Raw genomic sequence first — 19,078 nt, 5'->3', positions numbered from 1 at the left:
TCCACCTACCTTCATATCATCCACAAACTTGGCCATGAAGCCATCAGTTCCATTATCCAAATCATTGATAAACAATGTGAAAAGCAGCAGTCCCAATACTGAGGAGCACCACTAGTGCCCCTGAGGAGCACCACTAGTCACTGGCAGCAAACTAGCAAAGTACCTTTTTATCCCCACTCACTGCCTCCCGCCTGTCAGCCATTCCGCTATCCATGCCAGTGTCTTTCCTGTAATGTCATAGGATTTTATCTTGTTAAGCAGCCTCATGTTTGACACCTTATCAAATATCTTCTGAAAATCCAAGTAAATGACACCCACTGCCTCTCCGTTGTCCACCCTGCTTGTTACTTACTCAAAGAACTCTAACAGTTCTTGTCAGGCAAGATTTCCCTTTACAGAAACCACCCCAACATTGACTTATTTTATCATTAGCCTCCAAATATCTCGAAGCATCATCCTTAATAATAGATTCCAACACTTTCCCAACCAGAGGTTAGGATAACCGGCCTGTAATTTCCTTTCTCTCGCCTTCCTCCCTTCTTAAAGAGTGGAATGACATTTGCAATCTTCCTGTCCTCCAGGCCCATGCCAGAAGCAATTGATTCTTGAAAGATGATGACCAATATATCCATTACTTCTTCAGCAACCTCTTTCAGGACTCTGGGATATAGTCCATTTGGCCCAGGTGACTTGACCACCTTAAGATCTTTGAGTTTGTCTAGCACTTTTTCCTTTGTAATAGCAATGGCACTCACTCCTGTGCCTGACACTCATGGACCTCCAGCACACTGCTAGTGTCTTCCACAGTGAAGAAAGATGCGAAATACTCATTAAGTTCATCTGCCATTTCTTTGTTCCCCCATTTGTACCTCACCAGCATCATTTTCCAGTGGTCCAATATTAACCCTCACCACCCTCTTACACTTTAAGTAACTGAAAAAACTTTTGGTATCTTGCTTTATATTTTTGGCTAGTCTGTCCTCATATTTCATCGATTCCCTTCTTATAGCTTTATTTAAATTGCCTTTTGTTGGATTTTAAAAGCTTCTCAATCATCTAACTTCCCATTCACTTTTTCCACCTTATATGTCCTTTCCTTGGCTTTTATGCAGACCTTAACTTACTTTCACAACCAGAGTTGCCAACCCCTGCCATTTGAGAACTTCTTCCTCTGTGGGCATATCTATCTGCACCTTGTGAACTATTCCCAGAAACTTCAGCCATCTCTGCTCTGCCGTCATCCCCGCCAGTATCCTCCTCCAATCCACCTGGGCAAGCTCCTCTCTGTAATTCCTTTTATTCCATTGTGATACAGATGCATGTGAGTTATGCTTCTCCCTCTCAAACTGCAGTATGAATTCAATCACATTATGAACACTGGTTCCTAAGGGTTCCTTTACATTAAGCTTCCTGATAAGAAATGGGTTATTACACAACACCCAATCTAAGACAGCCTTTCCCCAAATAGGCTCAAGCACAAGCTGCTCTAAAATGCCATCTTGTAGACATTCAACAAATTCTCTCTTTTGTAATCCAACACCAACCTGATTTTCCCAATTTCCTTGCATATTAACGCCCCCATCACAATTATGTGTCATGGGGGGGGCGGGGGGGCATTGGAAGCGGACCCAAATACAAGACACAGATGCTGAAGTACCAGGAACAGGACTAGGCATGAGAAGGAAGCAAGGAAAGTGGGGAAGAAAGGACGTTAGGCATGACACAGGCCCCAAGACGAGACAAGGATTCCGGGCCTGGGCTAGGACTTGATAAGGACAGTGGAACCAGGATATGGAACTGGGAACTAGAAGCCTGTGCTTGGACTCTGAGCCAAAGGCTAAACAAGGACCCAGAACCTGGGTCTTGACTCAGGCTGGGACACCAGAACCAGGCGAGGGCAAGATGAGGCTACAGGACGAGGAGAAGCACAGGACTGGACATGAGACTCCTGGACAGGACAAGGGAACCCCAGCAAAGGACGAGGGAATCCCAGCACTGGGCTGGGCAAGGTACTCTTATGCTGGGCGAGGCACATGGACATGACGAGAACACAAAGCCTTGGGCAAGGGAGAACAGGAACGCAGAACACAGAGCCTAGGTCAAAGAACCCCTCCTTATGTACAGGACGTAGGGCCGGGACTCATAACACAGAACCAGGTCCCCTCCTTGGATACAGGACATAGGGCCGGGACTCATTACACTGAACACAACGAGACAGTTCCCAACGCTAGGTAGCAGCAAACGGCCGGACCTACCTAGCGAAGGTGTGGACACAAACAGACAGTTCCAAACAGGGTGAGGCTCCAGACACAGGCAAGGCGAGGCAAGGTTCCAGGCAGAGGCAAGGCGAGGCAAGGCAAGGCTCCAGGCAAAAGGTGAAGGGAAGGGATACAGACAAGGGGTTTGGACAGGAACAATCCAGCCGCCAGAGGCTGAATCCTGGAGCTATTTATGAAGCCAGCCCAAACAAGAATCAGCTGCCTCAACAGAAACTGGGGAAGTCCGGAATACCTGGAATAAGGAACATGGACCGGACCGTGACATTATGTCATTACCTTTATTACATGCCTTTTCCAGCTCAATTTGCATTCTCAGCCCCACATTTGGATACTATTTAGAGGCCTACATTATGACTCCCATAATAGTTTTTTCACCCTTACAATTTCTTAACTCCACTCAAAAAGATTCAATAGTCTCTTACCCTATGTCACCTCTTTATAAAGATGTAATTCCATGCTTCTTCACCTCTGAACCACATTATCATTCAGATTGTTGATACAGATGACAAACAACACCAATCCCTGTGGCACTACATGAGTCACAGTCCTCCAGACAGAGAGGCAACCATCCACTACCACTCTCTGGCTTCTCCCACAAATCCAATGTCTAATCCAATGTACTACCCCATCTTGAATGCCGAGCGACCGAACTTTCTTGTGCAACCTCCCATGTCAAATGCCTTCCTGAAGTCCATGTAGGCAGTATTCACTGCTTTACATTTATCAATTTTCCTGGTAACTTGCTCACAAAACTCTATAAGATTGGTTAGACATGACCTATCACACACAAAGCCATCCTGACTATTCTTACATTCTTACCTACCTTTTTATATGTTTACTTTGAAACTAATGGCATTGTGATCACTAGTTGCAAAGTGTTCCCTTACACTATGTTCTGTTATCTGCCCTGTCTCATTCTCTCATAGAAGATCAAGTATCACACACTTTTGCATTGGGTCTTCAAAGAAGGAAATTTCCCAAAACACATTTGACAAACTCTATCCTATCTAGTCCTTCTACAATATGGGATTCCCAGTCAATATGTGGAAAGTTAAAATCACCTGCTATTACAACTGTATGTTTCTTACAACAGTCTGCAACCTGACATCAGTGGTTTGGTAGTTGTTGGAATCGATGGTTGGGGATGAGATTACAGTGTACCTAGAGGCACATGACAAGATAGGCCAAAGCCAGCATTGTTTCCTGAAAGAAAAATCCTGCCTGACTAACCTACTGCAATTCTTTGAGGAAATTACAGGCAGGGTAGACAAAGGATATGCAGTAGATGTGGTGTACTTGGATTTTCTGAAGACCTTTGACAAGGTGCCGCACATGAGGATGCTTAGCAAGATAGAAGCCCATGGAATTACAGGGAAGTTACTAATGTGGTTGGAGCATTGATTGGCTGATTGGCAGAAAACAAAGAGTGGGAATAAAGGGATCCTATTTTGGCTGTCTGCCGGTTACCAGTGGAGTTCCACATGGGTCAATGTTGGGACCACTGCTTTTTATGATGTATGTCAATGATTTGGACTATGGGATTAATGAATTTGTGGCTAACTTTGCCAATAATCCAATAAATTTGCCAATAAAGGTAAGTGGATCAGCGGGGTTACTGTTGAGGAAACAGAGAAACTTCAGAGAGACTTACATAGTTTAGGGGACTAGGCAAAGAAGTGGCAAATGAAATACAATGTTGCAAAGTGTATGGTCATGCAGTTTGGTGGAAGAAATAAACGGGCAGGCTATTATTTAGAAGGGGACAGAATTCAAAATGCAGAGATGCAAAGGGACTTGGGAGTCCTTGTGCAGGATACCCTAAAGGTTAACCTCCAGGTTGAGTCAGTTGTGAAGAAGGTGAACGCAATGTTGAAATTCATTTCTAGACCTATAGAATATAAGACCAGGGATGTGATGTTGACAATCCATAAGGCATTCGTGAGATCACACTTGGAGTATTGTGTGCAGTTTTGGGCTCTTAATTTTAGAAAGGATATACTGTCATTGGAGAGGGTTCAGAGAAGATTCATGAGAATGATTCCAGGAATGAAAGGGTTACCGTGTGAGGAACATCTGGCAGCTCTTGGGCTGTATTCCCTGCAGTTCAGGAGAACGAGGGGGGATCTCATAGAAACATTCTGAATGTTAAAAGGCCTGAACAGATTAGATATGGCAAAGTTATTTCCCATGGTAGGGGATTCTAGGACAAGACGGCACAACTTCAGGATTGAAAGACATCCTTTCAGAACTGAGATGCGGAGAAATTACTTTATTCAGACGGTGGTAAATCTGTGGAATTTGTTGCCACGAGCGGCTGTGGAGGACAAGTAATTGGGCGTATTTAAGGCAGAGATAGACAGGTTCTTGATTAGCCTGGGCATCAAAGGGTATGGCGTGAAAGCAGGGGGGACTGGAAGAATTTGATCAGCCCATATTGAATGACTGAGCAGACTCAATGGGCCAAATGGCCTATTTCTGCTCCTATACCTTGTGGTCTTAAATCCTTTGGACTGTTGTGTGGCTTGTAATATACCTTCATTAATGTAGTCATACCTTTCTTATTTCTCAGTTCCACCCATAAAGCCTCACTAGTCAAGTTCTCCAGTCTGTCCAGACAGAACACTGCTCTGACATTTTCCCCAACTAGTAATGCCACCTCTCCTCTTTTAATCCCTACCGCTCTGTTGCGTTTAAAACAAAACCCTGGAATATTGAGCTGCCAGTCCTGCCCTTCCTGCAACCAATTCTTATTAAAGGCGACAATGTCAAAATTCCAGGTGTTGATCCAAGTACTGAGCTCATCCACCGTTCCTACGATACTTCGTGCATTAAAATACATGCAGCTCAGGACATTAGTCACACCATTCTCAACCTTTTGATTTCTTACTTTCCCTGAGGTCTTAACAATATCTGCCTCCACATACTCTCCACTAACTGTTCTGACACTCTGATTCCCAACAATAACCCCCCCCCCCCCCCCCCGACAACCAGAACATAAAAATCTACAGCACAATACAGGCCCTTCGGCCCACAATGTTATGCTGACCATGTGACCCACTCTAAAAACTGACTCGAATTTCCCTACCACATAGCCCTCTATTTTTCTAAGCTCCATGTACCTATCTTAGAGTCTCTTAAAAAAACCCTATTGTATCTGCCTTTACCACCGTGGCTGGCAGTGCATTCCACGCACCCACCACTCTCTGTGTGAAAAACTTACCTCTGACATCCCCCTTGTACTTATTTTCAAACACCTTAAAAGTATGCCTCTCGTGTTAGCCACAAAAGAAAAGAATCAATTTTTCTCTGTGGTCATAATTACTAAAAGATAAAAAAGACTAGTAATTACACCAGTAAACCTAAATTGAAGATTCATTCATAGATCATTCTAGTTGTTGGTTTATGAAGCAATGCAGGACTGTAGATGTGGGATGGAATTTTATAATAATTGGATAGATTTCTAAGGCATTTTTATTCTATTCTGTTATTTCATTATATTTTTCTATTATTTTAAATTCCAATAATGGATTTTTTCATCAAGCTGTGTTAAGCAATTCTCTCCCATTTCACACACATCTGCTCTCACCCCATCCTCCCAACACCCCACTAGAGATAGGGTTCCTCTTGTCCTCACCTACCACCCCACCAGCTTCTGTGTCCAACATATAATTCTCCGTAATTTCCGCCAACTCCAACGAGATCCCACCACCAAGCATATCTTTCCCTCCCCCCCTTCTGCTTTCCGCAGGATCACTCCCTACGCGACTCCCTTGTCCATTTGTCACCCCCATCCCTTCCCACCGATCTCCCTCCTGGCACTTATCCTTGTAAGCGGGACAAGTGCTACACCTGCCCTTACACTTCCTCCCTCACCACCATTCAGGGCCCCAGACTGTCCTTCCAGGTGAGGCGACACTTCACCTGTGAGTCGGCTAGTGTGATATACTGTGCCCGGTGCTCTCAGTGTGGCCTTCTCTATATTGGTGAGACCCGACGCAGACTGGGAGACCATTTAGCTGAACACCTACACTCTGTCTGCCAGAGGAAGCAGGATCTCCCAGTGGCCACACATTCCCATTCTGATATGTCAATCCATGGCCTCCCCTACCGTCAAGATGAATCCACACTCCGGTTGGAGGAACAACACCTTATATACCGGCTGGGTAGCCTCCAACCTGATGGCATGAACATTGATTTCTCTAACGTCCGTTAATGCCCCTCCTCCCCTTCTTACCCCATCCCTATTTATTTATTTAATATATATATACATGTATGTATATATGTGCGTGTGCGTGTGTATTTCTCTCTCTTTCCCTCTCACAATAGCTCCTTGCCTGTTCTCCATCTTCCTCTAATGCTCCCCTCCCCCTTTTTTCTTCCATCCTATGATACTCCCTCTTCTCTAGCCTTGTATCCCTTTTGCCAATGAGCTTCCCAGCTCTTGGCTTCATCCCTCTCCCTCCTATCTTCTCCTATCATTTTGGATCTCCCTCTCCCCCTCCCACTTTCAAATCTCTTACTATCTATTTTTTCCTGTTAGTCCTGATAAAGGGTATCGACCCGAAACGTCCACTGTACTTATTCCTATAGATGCTGCCTGGCCTGCTGCGTTCCACCAGCATTTTGTGTGTGTTGCTTGAATTTCCAGCATCTGCAGATTTCCTCGTGTTTGCATTAAGCAGTTATTTTTATTGTGTATTTTCCTTCAAATTTCCTCATCTATGAAACCCATAATTTTAAAAAAACGATGTTATTTAATGCTGAATGCTAAAAATAAAACATTGTCCTCTGAGTATGTTTACAAATGACATGGCTCTTGATTTATAAAACTTCCTTCAGCACCAAAATCTAAATAAGCTCTTTACGTAATACGTAATCATTAGTAAGTACATTGTAGGAACATGGTTGAGAAACTAATGTAATAACCAATTCTGTAATGTCATTGTTGTAAAGACAGAACAATAACTCAAACTAAATGTTTCCATTTTCATATAGCAAGAATAGCAGTAGCTAACGATTAATAATAGCATGGCAATCAAATCTTCAAACCTAACAACATTACAGCAATGTTTTGTCAGATATTGTACATTATATTAAAAGACTTAATGGACATAATTATATAAAGGGAATGTGCTCTCAACCCAGCTGCTATAGTTCATTATAGAGAATCACATCTGTTTACATTGGCTTCAGATATTTGGATATAAACAGGCAGACTATTATTTAAATAGGGAGAGAATTCAAAGTTCGGAGATGCAACGGGACTTGGGAGTCCTCGTACAGGATACCCTTAAGGTTAACCTCCAGGTTGAGTCAGTTGTGAAGAAGGCGAATGCAATGTTGGCATTCATTTCTAGAGGAATAGAGTATAGGAGCAGGGATGTGATGTTGAGGCTCTATAAGGCACTGGTAAGACCTCACTTGGAATACTGTGTGCTGTTTTGGGCTCCTTATTTAAGAAAGGATGTGCTGACATTGGAGAGGGTTCAGAGAAGATTCACTGGAATGATCCGGGAATGAGAGGGTTAACATATGAGGAACGTTTGACTGCTCTTGGACTGTACTCCTTGGTGTTTAGAAGAATGGGGGGGGGGGACCTCAGAAACATTTTGAATGTTGAAAGGCATGGACAGAGTGGATGTGGCAAAGTTGTTTCCCATGGTGGACGGGTCTAGTACGAGAGGACATGACTTGAGGATTGCAGGGCACCCATTCAGAACACAGATGCAAAATAATTTTTTCAGCCAGAGGGTGGTGAATCTATGGAATTTGTTACCACGGGCGGCAGTGGAGGCCAAGTCATTGGGTGTATTTAAGGCAGAGATTGATAGGTATCTGAGTAGTCAGTGCATCAAAGGTTATGGTGAGAAGGCGGGGGAATGGGACTAAAGGGGAGATTGGATCAGCTCATGATGAAATGGTGGAGCAGACTCAATGGGCCAAAAGGCCGACTTCTGCTCCTTTGCCTAATGGTCTTATTTCTAAATTCAGCTAAGCTTGAAATCGAATTGAATTAATGAATGTAATTGTACATTTCACACAAATGGAAGTATGGAACATCTGCCTAGTTACATTATGACGACATCAGCAGTGACAGATATAAAAGCAAAATCACAGAACATGAGAAATTCTGTAGATGCTGTAAATCCTGAGCAACACACAAAAAATACACTGGTGGGACACAGCAGGTCAGGCAATATCTATGGAAATTACTAAATAGTCGATGTTTCAGGCTGAGACCCTTCTTCAAGACTGGAAAGGAAGGAGGAAGATGCCAGAATAAAAGGGGTGGGGGGAGAGGAAGAAGGTGATAGGTGAAGCCAGGTGTGTGGGAAAGGTAAAGAGCTGCAGAGGAAGGAATCTGATAGCAGAGGAGAGATCACAGGAGAAAGGGAAGGAAGAGGGGACCCAAGGGGAGATGGTAGGCAGGTAAGAAGAGGTAAGAGGCCAGAATGTGGAATAGAAGAAGTGGGGAGAGGAATGATTTTTTTTTAAATGGAAGGAAATATCAATATTCATGCCATCAGTTTGGAGGTTACCTTGGCAGAATACAAAGTGTTGCTCCTCCACCCTGAAAGTGGTCTCATCTTGGCACAAGAGGACGCCATGACCAGACATGTTGAAACAGGAATGGGAATCCGAACTTAAAATGTTGGTCGACCAGGAAGTCCTGCTTTTGGTAGATGGAGCAAAGGTGCTTGACGAAGTGCTCCCCCAATTTACAAGGGGTCTCACCAATGTAGGGGAGGCCGCATCAGGGGCACTGGACACAATGGACGATCCCAGCAGGTTCACAGGTAAAGTGTTGCCTCACCTGGAAGAAGTGTTTGGGGTGGATAGGCAGGTGTAGCACTTTGGCCACTTGCAGACGTAAGTGCCAGAAGAGAGATTTTTTATTTATTGAGATACAGCACAGAATAGGCCCAGCTGGGCCTTTGAGCCTCACTGCCCAGCAACCCGCCAAATTAAACCCAGTCTAATCACAAGGCAACTTACCTAACAACCAGAACTTTGTTGGACTGTTGGAGGAAACCAGAGCACCCTGAGCAAACCCAGGGGGATGTAGTCACAGGGAGAACTTACAAAATCTTTACAGATAGCTACAGGAGCTGAAGTCAGGGTCGCCTGTGTTGTGCTAACCACTACCCTATTGTGGGGAGGGCTGAATGGACAAGGGAATCACAGAGGGAGAGATCCCTGTGGAAAGCAGAGAATGGCGATGAGGTAAAGATATGTTTAGTGTTAGGATCCTTTTGGAGATGGCAACTATTTGGCGATGTCATAGGACCTCTGTTGTTTTTCACTGATTCGCAGACTCAGGTCAACTGTTCAACTCATTAACTGGAATCGGAAGCCTTAAAAGTGGCAATCAAGTGAAGAATTCATAGTAAATTCAGAGTACAAGAAACCTCATGTGGCCAATGCGTGAGCTCTTATAAGTCACATTCCAACAGGCTTAAGAAAATGCAGTAACTGAGTTGCAGGACTTACTACACTTTATTTCATCCATTCTGTCACTGCAGTCATCCACGTGGTCACAGGTGTATTCTTTTGGGATACATTCCCCATTTGTGCAGGTAAACTGTTGACTGGAACATTTATCTGAAGCTGCACAGAAAGTAAAATAATAATGACTGTTAGTGAGGATTGATCTTACACTTTTAAAAAAGTGTCACAATACCATTCATCATTGCTCTCTAGGTTGAATCTAATGAAAAATTACAGCAGAACACTAAAGAAATTAAAGGCATTATCATCTGATATATGATATTGAAGAGCTAAAATCTCTCTATCATAGGGGTTCCTAACCTGGGCTCCATGGACCCCTTGGTTAATGGTCGGGGTCCAGACATAAAAAAGGTTGGCAACACCTGCTCATGTGTGCAATGGTGCACTTGAAGATTTTGCTTTAGAAAAAAGAATACAGTAAAATATTTTTGACATCTTTTAATTTCTGACTTAACTTAGACAGGAGTATAAATATTCATGTATTTGTTTAGCAATACAGTGCGGAGTTGGCCCTTCCAGTCCTTCGAGCCGCCTCAGCAACCCCTGACAAACCCAATTAACCCTAAACTAATCACAGGACAATTTACCTTTCCCAGTAGGTCCTTGGACTTTGGGAGGAAACCACAGGACCCAAGGATAACCTGCACATTCCACGGGGAGGACGTAAAGAGCCTCCTCACAGAATGACATCAGAATTAAACTCCGAACTCCAGAATGCCCTGAGCTGTAATGGCATCGCACTAACACTATGCTACCATGGCACCCATACAAACAACTATACTTCGTCTTTAGCTTTCAGTGGTATCTGGCTTTGCACACAAAGAATTGGACATTCAATTAGCTGGGAAGTTTTAAAGACCACCTATTGGGTAGAAACAGTGTGATGGAATACCAAACAAGCTGAGCAATGAATTACCTTCCTGATCTCTACAACACTGTAGAAACATAGAAACATAAAAAATAGGTGCAGGAGTAGGCCCTTTGGCCCTTCGAGACTGCACCACCATTCAACTGATCATCCAACTCAGAACCCTGTACCTGCTTTCTCTCCATACCCCCTGATCCCTTTAGCCACAAGGGCCATATCTAACTTCCTCTTAAATATAGCCAATGAACCGGCCTCAACTGTTTCCTGTGGCAGAGAATTCCACAGGTTCACCACTCTCTGTGTGAAGAAGTTTTTCCTCATCTCAGTCCTAAAAGGCTTCCCCTTTATCCTTAAACTGTGACCCCTCGTTCTGGACTTCCCCAACATCGGAAACAATCTTCCTGCATCTAGTCTGTCCAATCCCTTTAGAATTTTATACGTTTCAATAAGATCCCTCCTCAATCTTTTAAATTCCAGTGAGTATAAGCCTAGTCAATCCAGTCTTTCTTCATATGAAAGACCTGCTATCCCAGGAATCAATCTGGTGAACCTTCTCTGTACATCCTTTATGGCAAGAATGTCTTTCCTCAGATTAGGAGACCAAAGCTGCACACAATATTCTAGGTGCAGTCTCACCAAGGCCTTTTACAACTACAGTAGAACCACCCTGCTCCTGTACTCAAATCCTTTTGCTATGAATACCAACATACCATTTGCCTTTTTCACCGCCTGCTGTATCTGCATGCCCACTTTCAATGACTGATGTACAATGACACCCAGGTCTCGTTGCACCTCCCCTTTTCCTAATCGGCCACCGTTCAGATAATAATCTGTTTTCCAATTCTTGCAACCAAAGTGGATAACCTCACATTTATCCACATTAAATTGCATCTGCCATGAATTTGCCCACTCACCTAACCTATCCAAGTCACCCTGCATCCTCTTAGCAACCTCCTCACAGCTAACACCACCGTCCAGCTTCGTGTCAACCGCAAACTTGGAGATGCTGCATTTAATTCCCTTGTCTAAATCATTAATATATATTGTAAACAACTGGAGTCCCAGCACTGAGCCTTGCGGTACCCCACTAGTCACTGCCTGCCATTCTGAACAGGTCCCGTTTACTCCCACTCTTTGCTTCCTGTCTGCCAACCAATTCTCTATCCACATCAATACCATACCCCCAATACCATGTGCTTTAAGTTTGCACACTAATCTCCTGTGTGGGACCTTGTCAAAAGCCTTTTGAAAATCTAAATATACCACATCCACTGGCTCTCCCCTATCCACTCTACTAGTTACATCTTCAAAAAATTCTATAAGATTCGTCAGACATGATTTTCCTTTCACAAATCCATGCTGACTTTGTCCGATGATTTCACCTCTTTCTAAATGTGCTGTTATCACATCTTTGATAACCGACTCTAGCATTTTCCCCACCACCGATGTCAGACTAACCAGTCTATAATTCCCCGGTTTCTCTCTCCCTCCTTTTTTAAAAAGTGGGGTTACATTAGCCAACCTCCAATCCTCAGGAACTAAGGTGAATCCAGAATCTAAGGAGTTTTGAAAAATTATCACTAATGCATCCACTGTTTCTTGGGCTACTTCCTTAAGCACTCTGGGATGCAGACCATCTGGCCCTGGGGATTTATCTGCCTTTAATCCCTTCAATTTACCTAACACCACTTCCCTACTAACATGTATTTCCCTCAGATCCTCCATCTCACTAGACCCTTGGTCCCTTACTATTTCCGGAAGATTATTTATGTCCTCCTTAGTGAAGACAGAACCAAAGTAGTTATTCAATTGGTCTGCCATGTCTTTGTTCCCTATAATCAATTCACCTGTTTCTGACTGTAAAGGACCTACATTTGTCTTGACCAATCTTTTTCTTTTCACGTATCTATAAAAGCTTTTACAGTCAATTTTTATGTTCCCTGCCAGCTTTCTCTCATAATCTTTTTTCCCTTTCCTAATTAAGCCCTTTGTCCTCCTCTGCTGGACTCTGAATTTCTCCCAGTCCTCAGGCGTGCCGCTTTTTTTTGCTAATTTACATGTTTCTTCTTTGGACTTGATACTATCCCTAATTTCCCTCTTCAGCCACAGGTGCACTACCTTCCCTGGTTTATTCTTTTGCCAAACCGGGATGAACAATTGCTGCAGTTCATCCATGCGATCTTTAAATGCTTTCCATTGCATACCCACCGTCAACCCTTCAAGTATCATTTGCCAGTCTATCTTAGCTAATTCACGTCTCATACCTTCTAAGTTACCCTTCTTTATGTTCAGAACCTTTGTTTCTGAATTAACTATGTCACTTTCCATCTTAATGAAGAATTCCACCATATTATGGTCACTGTGACTTCACTACTTTTCCTATCATTTAACTAAGCACCTGAGCCTACACACAGCTAATTTGAAGGTTTAAGTCTACGTTCCTGGAAATGGGAGCTGGAGTAGGCTATCTGGCCTGTCAAACCTGCTCTGCCATTCAATAAGATCATGGCTGATCTGAGCATGGACTCATCTCACCCTACTTGCCTTTTCCCCATAACCCTTAGTACACCTACTGTGCAAAAATCTATCCAACCTTGTCTTAAAGATATTTACTGCAGTAAACTCCACTGCTTCATGGGGCAGAGAATTCCACAGATTCACCATCCTCTGGGAAAAGCAGTTCTGCCTCATCTCCATCCTAAGTCTTCTTCCCAAATCTTGAGGCTATGTTTCCTAGTTCTAGGCATGTTATCCTATGAGTAGCACCAGCTTCAAGGATATTCAGAATTACCAGCCTCTTAGGAAAGATAGATAAATAGATAGATACTTTACTGACCCAAAGGAAATTACAAGTTCACAGATACACAACTTTAGAAGTAAGAAGAATAAATAAAAAATAATTTACCTTGAACAGTCTAACAGCAGTGGCGTCATCACTTCCTTGGCTATAGGATGACTCGTTATAGAGCCTAATGGCCAAGGGCAAGAGTGGCCTAATATAGTGCTTTTTCGAGCAGCGCATTTGTCTCAGTCCATTACTAAAAGTGCTCCTTTGACAGACAGACAGATAGACATACTTCATTGATCCCCGGGAAAATGGGTTTCGTTACAGTCGCACCAACCAAGAATAGTGTAGAGATATAGCAATATAAAACCATAAATAATTAAATAATAAGTTAATCATGCCAAGTGGAAATAAGTTCAGGACCAGCCTATTGGCTCAGGGTATCTAACACTCCGAGGGAGGAGTTGTAAAGTTTGATGGCCACAGGCAGGAATGACTTCCTATGATGCTCAGTGTTGTATCTCGGTGGAATGAGTCTCTGGCTGAACGTACTCCTGTGCCTAACCAGTACATTATGGGGTGATTGGGAGACATTGTCCAAGATGGCATGCAACTTGGACAGCATCCTTTTTTCAGACACCACCATCAGAGAGTCTAGTTCCACCCCAACAACATCACTGGCCTTAGAAATGAGTTGGTTGATTCTGTTGGTGTCCACTACCCTCAGCCTGCTGCCCCAGCACACAACAGCAAACATGGAAAGCACTGGGCACCACAGAGTTGTAGAACATCCTCAGCATCGTCCAGCAGATGTTACAGGATCTCAGTCTCCTCAGGAAGTAGAGGAAGTTGTTCAGCCAAGGTGGCATGCAGAGGGTGAGGAACATTGTCCAGAATTACCAGGATTTTCTGTAGGGTCCTTTGTTCTACAACAACCTCCAGTGGTTTGTCTCCTATAACAGAGCCAACCTTTTTAATCAGTTTATTGAGCTTGTTGGCATCCCCCATGTTGATGCCATTGATCTAGCACACCACCACATAGAAGATTGTACTGGCGACAACAAACTGGTAGAACATGTGAAGGAGAGGCCTGCCTACTCCAAAGGACCTCAGCCTTCTCAGGAAGTACACAGCCTCTGTGTTGGTGTTCTACTCAAGCTGACTGAGCATGAAGGTCACTAGCAAACTCTAGTGCAGGAATCACAGAGACTTCAGCAATTCAAGAAATTCAATAAAGACTTATTACAGAAGATAACATGAGAAAATTAACAAGAGCTCAGGAAAACTATATGGAAACTTGACGAACTGGAATCACTCCTAATACACAGAAGAGCTCGGTCTGAGTTTCACCCAACAATGAACCAACAGAGAGATTAAAGAAAAATGATAAATGCAAAGAGCTTGACAATCCCCATGATCCCAAATGAGGCATCTGCAAAACAACATGAAAACCAGGAGCTACTGCAAAGACAAACAATTAGACATAAAAGGTAAACAATCCAAGAAGAAAGCACATGCATGAGGTCACACCAGGAAAAAAAAGTCCACCTACTAATTGATTTTAAAAAATCTTTTTATAAAATTACTGCTGGACAATGAGTGGTTGATGTATTAGGCAAGGGTGCTAATTGGAACCAATGATTATAATTCTATAAGCTTCAACATAGTCATGGAAAAGAGAGGATTGGTCCTCAATCGAAGTCCTCAAGAGGTATAAGGCTAATTTCAATTGCATCGAACAAGAATTCTCAAGAGTTGTTTGAGAGAGCCTGTTTAAATGGAAATGGACATCTGGGCAGTAGGAAGCAAGATGGGGGAAGTTCAGAATCAGAATTTTCCTACTCAAGTGATGGGCAAGACCAGCAAGATGAATGAACCTTGGCTGATGAGCAATGTTAAGTGGCTGATCAGAGAAAAAGGGAGACACAAAGTTCAAACGTCAAAGAAAATTTATTATCAAAGTACATATATGCCACCATGTATAAACCTGAGATCCATATTTTGTAGGCATACTCAATAAATTAATAGAATAATAACCATAACAGAATCAGTTACAGACCATACAACTTGAGTGTTCATCCAGCATGCAGAAGACAACAAACTTTAGAAGGAAATAATAGTAACAATAAATAAACAGTAAATACTGAGAACAACAGATGAAGCATCCTTGAAAATTAGTCCATTTGGTTGTAGGAACATTTTAATCTCAAGAGATTGATAGCAACTCTGCAGGAGTTACAAGCTTCAGTGGCTGAGATGGGAGAGATGGCACATACAACGACTGCTACCGGGTGTTTCACCAGTCGTAATTTTATGGAAGAGTGGCAAAGAGAAAGCCACCGTTGAAAAAACTTACATGAACCCTGTCTAGAGTTTGCAAGAAGGTATGTGGGAGACTCTGAAGTCAGCTGGAAGAAGGTTCTATGGCAGGGGTGGGCAAACTTTTTGACTTGTGGGCCACAAAGGGTTCTAAAATTTGACAGGGGGGCCGGACCAGGAGCAGATGGACAGAGTGTTTTGGTAATACACCTCATAAGAGAAAATAAAATATCATGGGATATGTAGAAAACATGTGCTTTAATTTCAATTGAAAATGAACAAATGCATTACAACAAAATATCTGTCTTTGAAGTCCCATGGTATTTAGCTATTTATTGAAATGACTTTTAAAACACTGAAAATTAAATGAATAAAATACAGCTTTTTTAATAATAACAGTTATTATTTTAAAGCACTGAAAATTCTGTAATCCTTCAAGATATTATCATCATCACTCTCCTCCTGCCTGTCTTTATTTCAAAAACGGTAGGAGATGCAGGTCTACTTGTCCTGCTCCTTCTTATTCAATTGTCCCCTGTGCCAAAACTCAACAACGACCAGCACAAGGACAGAACAGTGACAGCGCGCCAGTATGCGGAGCGCGTTATTTGATCTGGAGCGCATTTTTTATTTTGAGAACGTACGTACACCTGCGCACTACTCATGTCCATCACTTAACAGAAATGACATGTAACATGTAAGGCTTATTGAAAAAAATATTTTCAAATGCATTTTTTACATAACACAATGAAGAAACTTATTTTTAATTTCAGTGGGAACAGTGTTGTTGGTCTCCTTTTTAGCCAGCGCATCAAAGTCTGGATTTAGTTTTGTTGTGGCGATTCTCAGGATGGATCTGAGGTGTTGGTCAGTTAACTTGGATCTGTGGCTGGCTTTGTTGATGTTCATGACGCTGAATGCCTGTTCACACAAGTAGGTCGAGCCGAACAAAGAGTAAAGCGCAAATGTGGAGTAATACGCTGCACCTCAACAAAGGTCAATGTGTAGCGGTGTGCTACAAGCAGCGCTAAAATTACGACACGGAGTTGGTAACTGCAGTCGAAGAAAAAAGCTTTATTCGAAATCCCCAGCCTCACTTTTAAGCCTCCCTCAACCTGCCCCCCCGTGGCGCAGAGGCTCCAAAGCTCTGTGCTCGCAAATCCCCGCAGGCTATCTTCCTTAGCCGGAATGCTGGCTAATTGTGAGCCGGTTCGGATGTGCCAGGAAATGGGTCGCCACAAATGTATATAGAGTGCGTCATCTATTGGGAAAACACCAGAATTGCAGGGAAAAAACGTTAACAAGGTTTATTAATATAATTTCATCAAGTTCTGCGGACAGGATTAAAAAGCTTAATGGGCCGCAGTTTGCCCATGCCTGTTCTATGGTCTTAAGAAACCAAAACTGAACTTTTGGCATCAGACTACATACTATGTTTGGTGTAAGCCAAACACCGCACATCAAAAACACATCCACCTTACCATGATGTGGTTGCATACTGCCGTGGGGATGCTACACTGCAGATAGACAGACAGACATACTTTATTGATCCCGAGGGAAATTGGGTTTTGTTACAGTCGCACTAACCAAGAATAGCTTAGAAAATAGTGTAGTGCAGCAGGCCCTGGACGGCTTGTGAAGGTAGAGGGTAAAATGAATGCAGCCAAGTACAGGGAAATCCTAGAGGAAAACATGATGCAGTCTGCAAGAGAACTGCAACTTAGGAGAAGATTTATTTTCCAGCAAGATAATGACCCCAAGCATAAAGCCAAATTTAAACAGGGATGGCTTAAAAACAACGAAGTTAATCTCCTAAAGTGGCCAAGTCAGAGTCCAGATTTCAATTCTATTGAGGTTTTGTGGTTGGACTTGAAAAGGGCTGTTCACTCATGATCCCCATGCAGTCTGACAGAGCTCGAGCAGTTTTGTAAAGTATGGGGAATGTTACGTACCCTTGTCACGTGACTGGTGTTGAAGCTATACTGGACTTGAGGTAATGGTCTTGTAATGGTGGAGTGACGTCATTTTCCCGCCAGTAGAGATCATGTGACAGGTTTTTTTTTTACAGGGATAAAAGGAGAACCCCTCACTGTGAGAAGGGGCAGTTCGTGGCTGGATTTGCCATGTTGACTTCATGCCACTGCGTGATTTAATGTTATGACGCAGTTTAGTTGAAAGATGAAGTTTTATCTAATGCCTAAAGTTTAAAAGGTCATTGCCAGCAGTTTCTTTACAATACTGCTGGTTGAGATTCAGTGGAGAGTGAAGATCGGAGTTCGGGAGTTAAAAGATCGAGGGAAGTCGATTTCGATGGTGAAACAGGTTCGACCTTGTTTGATCCTCATTCGGAAGGAATTCGTTGACTGTGCTCATGTTAATCCCTGTGAAATAGCAGAAAGGATTGAGTACAGTGTTGTAAAGGAAAGGTCAGTACCTTTAAGCCGTTATATTTCATCTTTGTAAATTCTCCGTGGGAAAAGTAGCTCGACTGGGGATCGCAACATCACGACGTGAAAGAGAATTTAAATCGTCTTAAAAAGTCTCTACCTTAAATGGACTGTAAGCATTTTGAACTTTTGCAATACTACTTTGAAGAACTGTTTTTGCAACATCGCTTTAAAAACTGTTTAAGCTTCATTGCTTTAAGAACTGTTTAAGCTGCCGCACAGCAGCTGATTTCCGGTTACGTTGGTGATTTGTTTACTTTTGGGGGGTTTGTTTTCAGTGTTTAATAAATCTGTTGTTTGTTATGAAAACCCCTGCCTCACTCATATACTTATTGTTGCTGAGTCCATAACAGGAAAAATTGCAGTGTCCAGATGTGCAAAGCTGATAGAGACCTATCCACAAAGATTGCTGCCAAAGGTGGAACTACTAAATACTGACTTGAAGGGGGTGAATATTTATGCAATCAATTATTTTGCGTTTCATATTTGCAATTAATTTAGATCACTTTGTAGAGATCTGTTTTCATTTTGACACGAAAGAGCCTTTTCAGCTGATCAGTGTCAAAAAAGCCACTGTGATTCCATGTTGCAAAACTATAAAACGTGAAAACTTTCAGGGGGGTGAATACTTTTTATAGGCACTCTGTATGTCATATATAGGCAGCTGGGATAAAGCAAGTCCCGTGACAAGTTTAGGTAATAGATGAAGATATTTAAATAAGAAATTAGTAGGCAAACAAAGGGCATGAAATATTCCTAGCAAATAAGTTAAAGGAAATCCTAAAGTGTATTAAATCCTTAGTTCTACAAGTTCTGTAAGTGTATTAAGAGCAAGTGGGCCCTCTTAACGACATGGGAGATTGAAACATCG

The 19,078-nt window shown here is 42.6% G+C and overlaps 1 protein-coding gene across 2 annotated transcripts in view; it reads right to left on the bottom strand.

The window, feature by feature from the left end:
- The window catches only part of lrp2a (low density lipoprotein receptor-related protein 2a), a 393,751-nt gene that overhangs the window by 325,533 nt on the left and 49,140 nt on the right, over positions 1 to 19,078 (bottom strand). For both annotated transcript variants that reach the window (XM_059966386.1, XM_059966387.1), the window contains exon 2: positions 9,771 to 9,887. In XM_059966386.1, the coding sequence (XP_059822369.1) occupies positions 9,771 to 9,887 (117 nt within the window). The remainder of the gene's footprint in view (positions 1 to 9,770; positions 9,888 to 19,078) is intronic.

The sequence above is a fragment of the Hypanus sabinus genome, chromosome 4, assembly GCF_030144855.1.
Source record: "Hypanus sabinus isolate sHypSab1 chromosome 4, sHypSab1.hap1, whole genome shotgun sequence".
In the NCBI taxonomy this organism is placed as follows: domain Eukaryota; kingdom Metazoa; phylum Chordata; class Chondrichthyes; order Myliobatiformes; family Dasyatidae; genus Hypanus; species Hypanus sabinus.
Note: the sequence above shows the minus strand (reverse complement) of the source record. Positions and strands in the feature narration are given on the sequence as shown.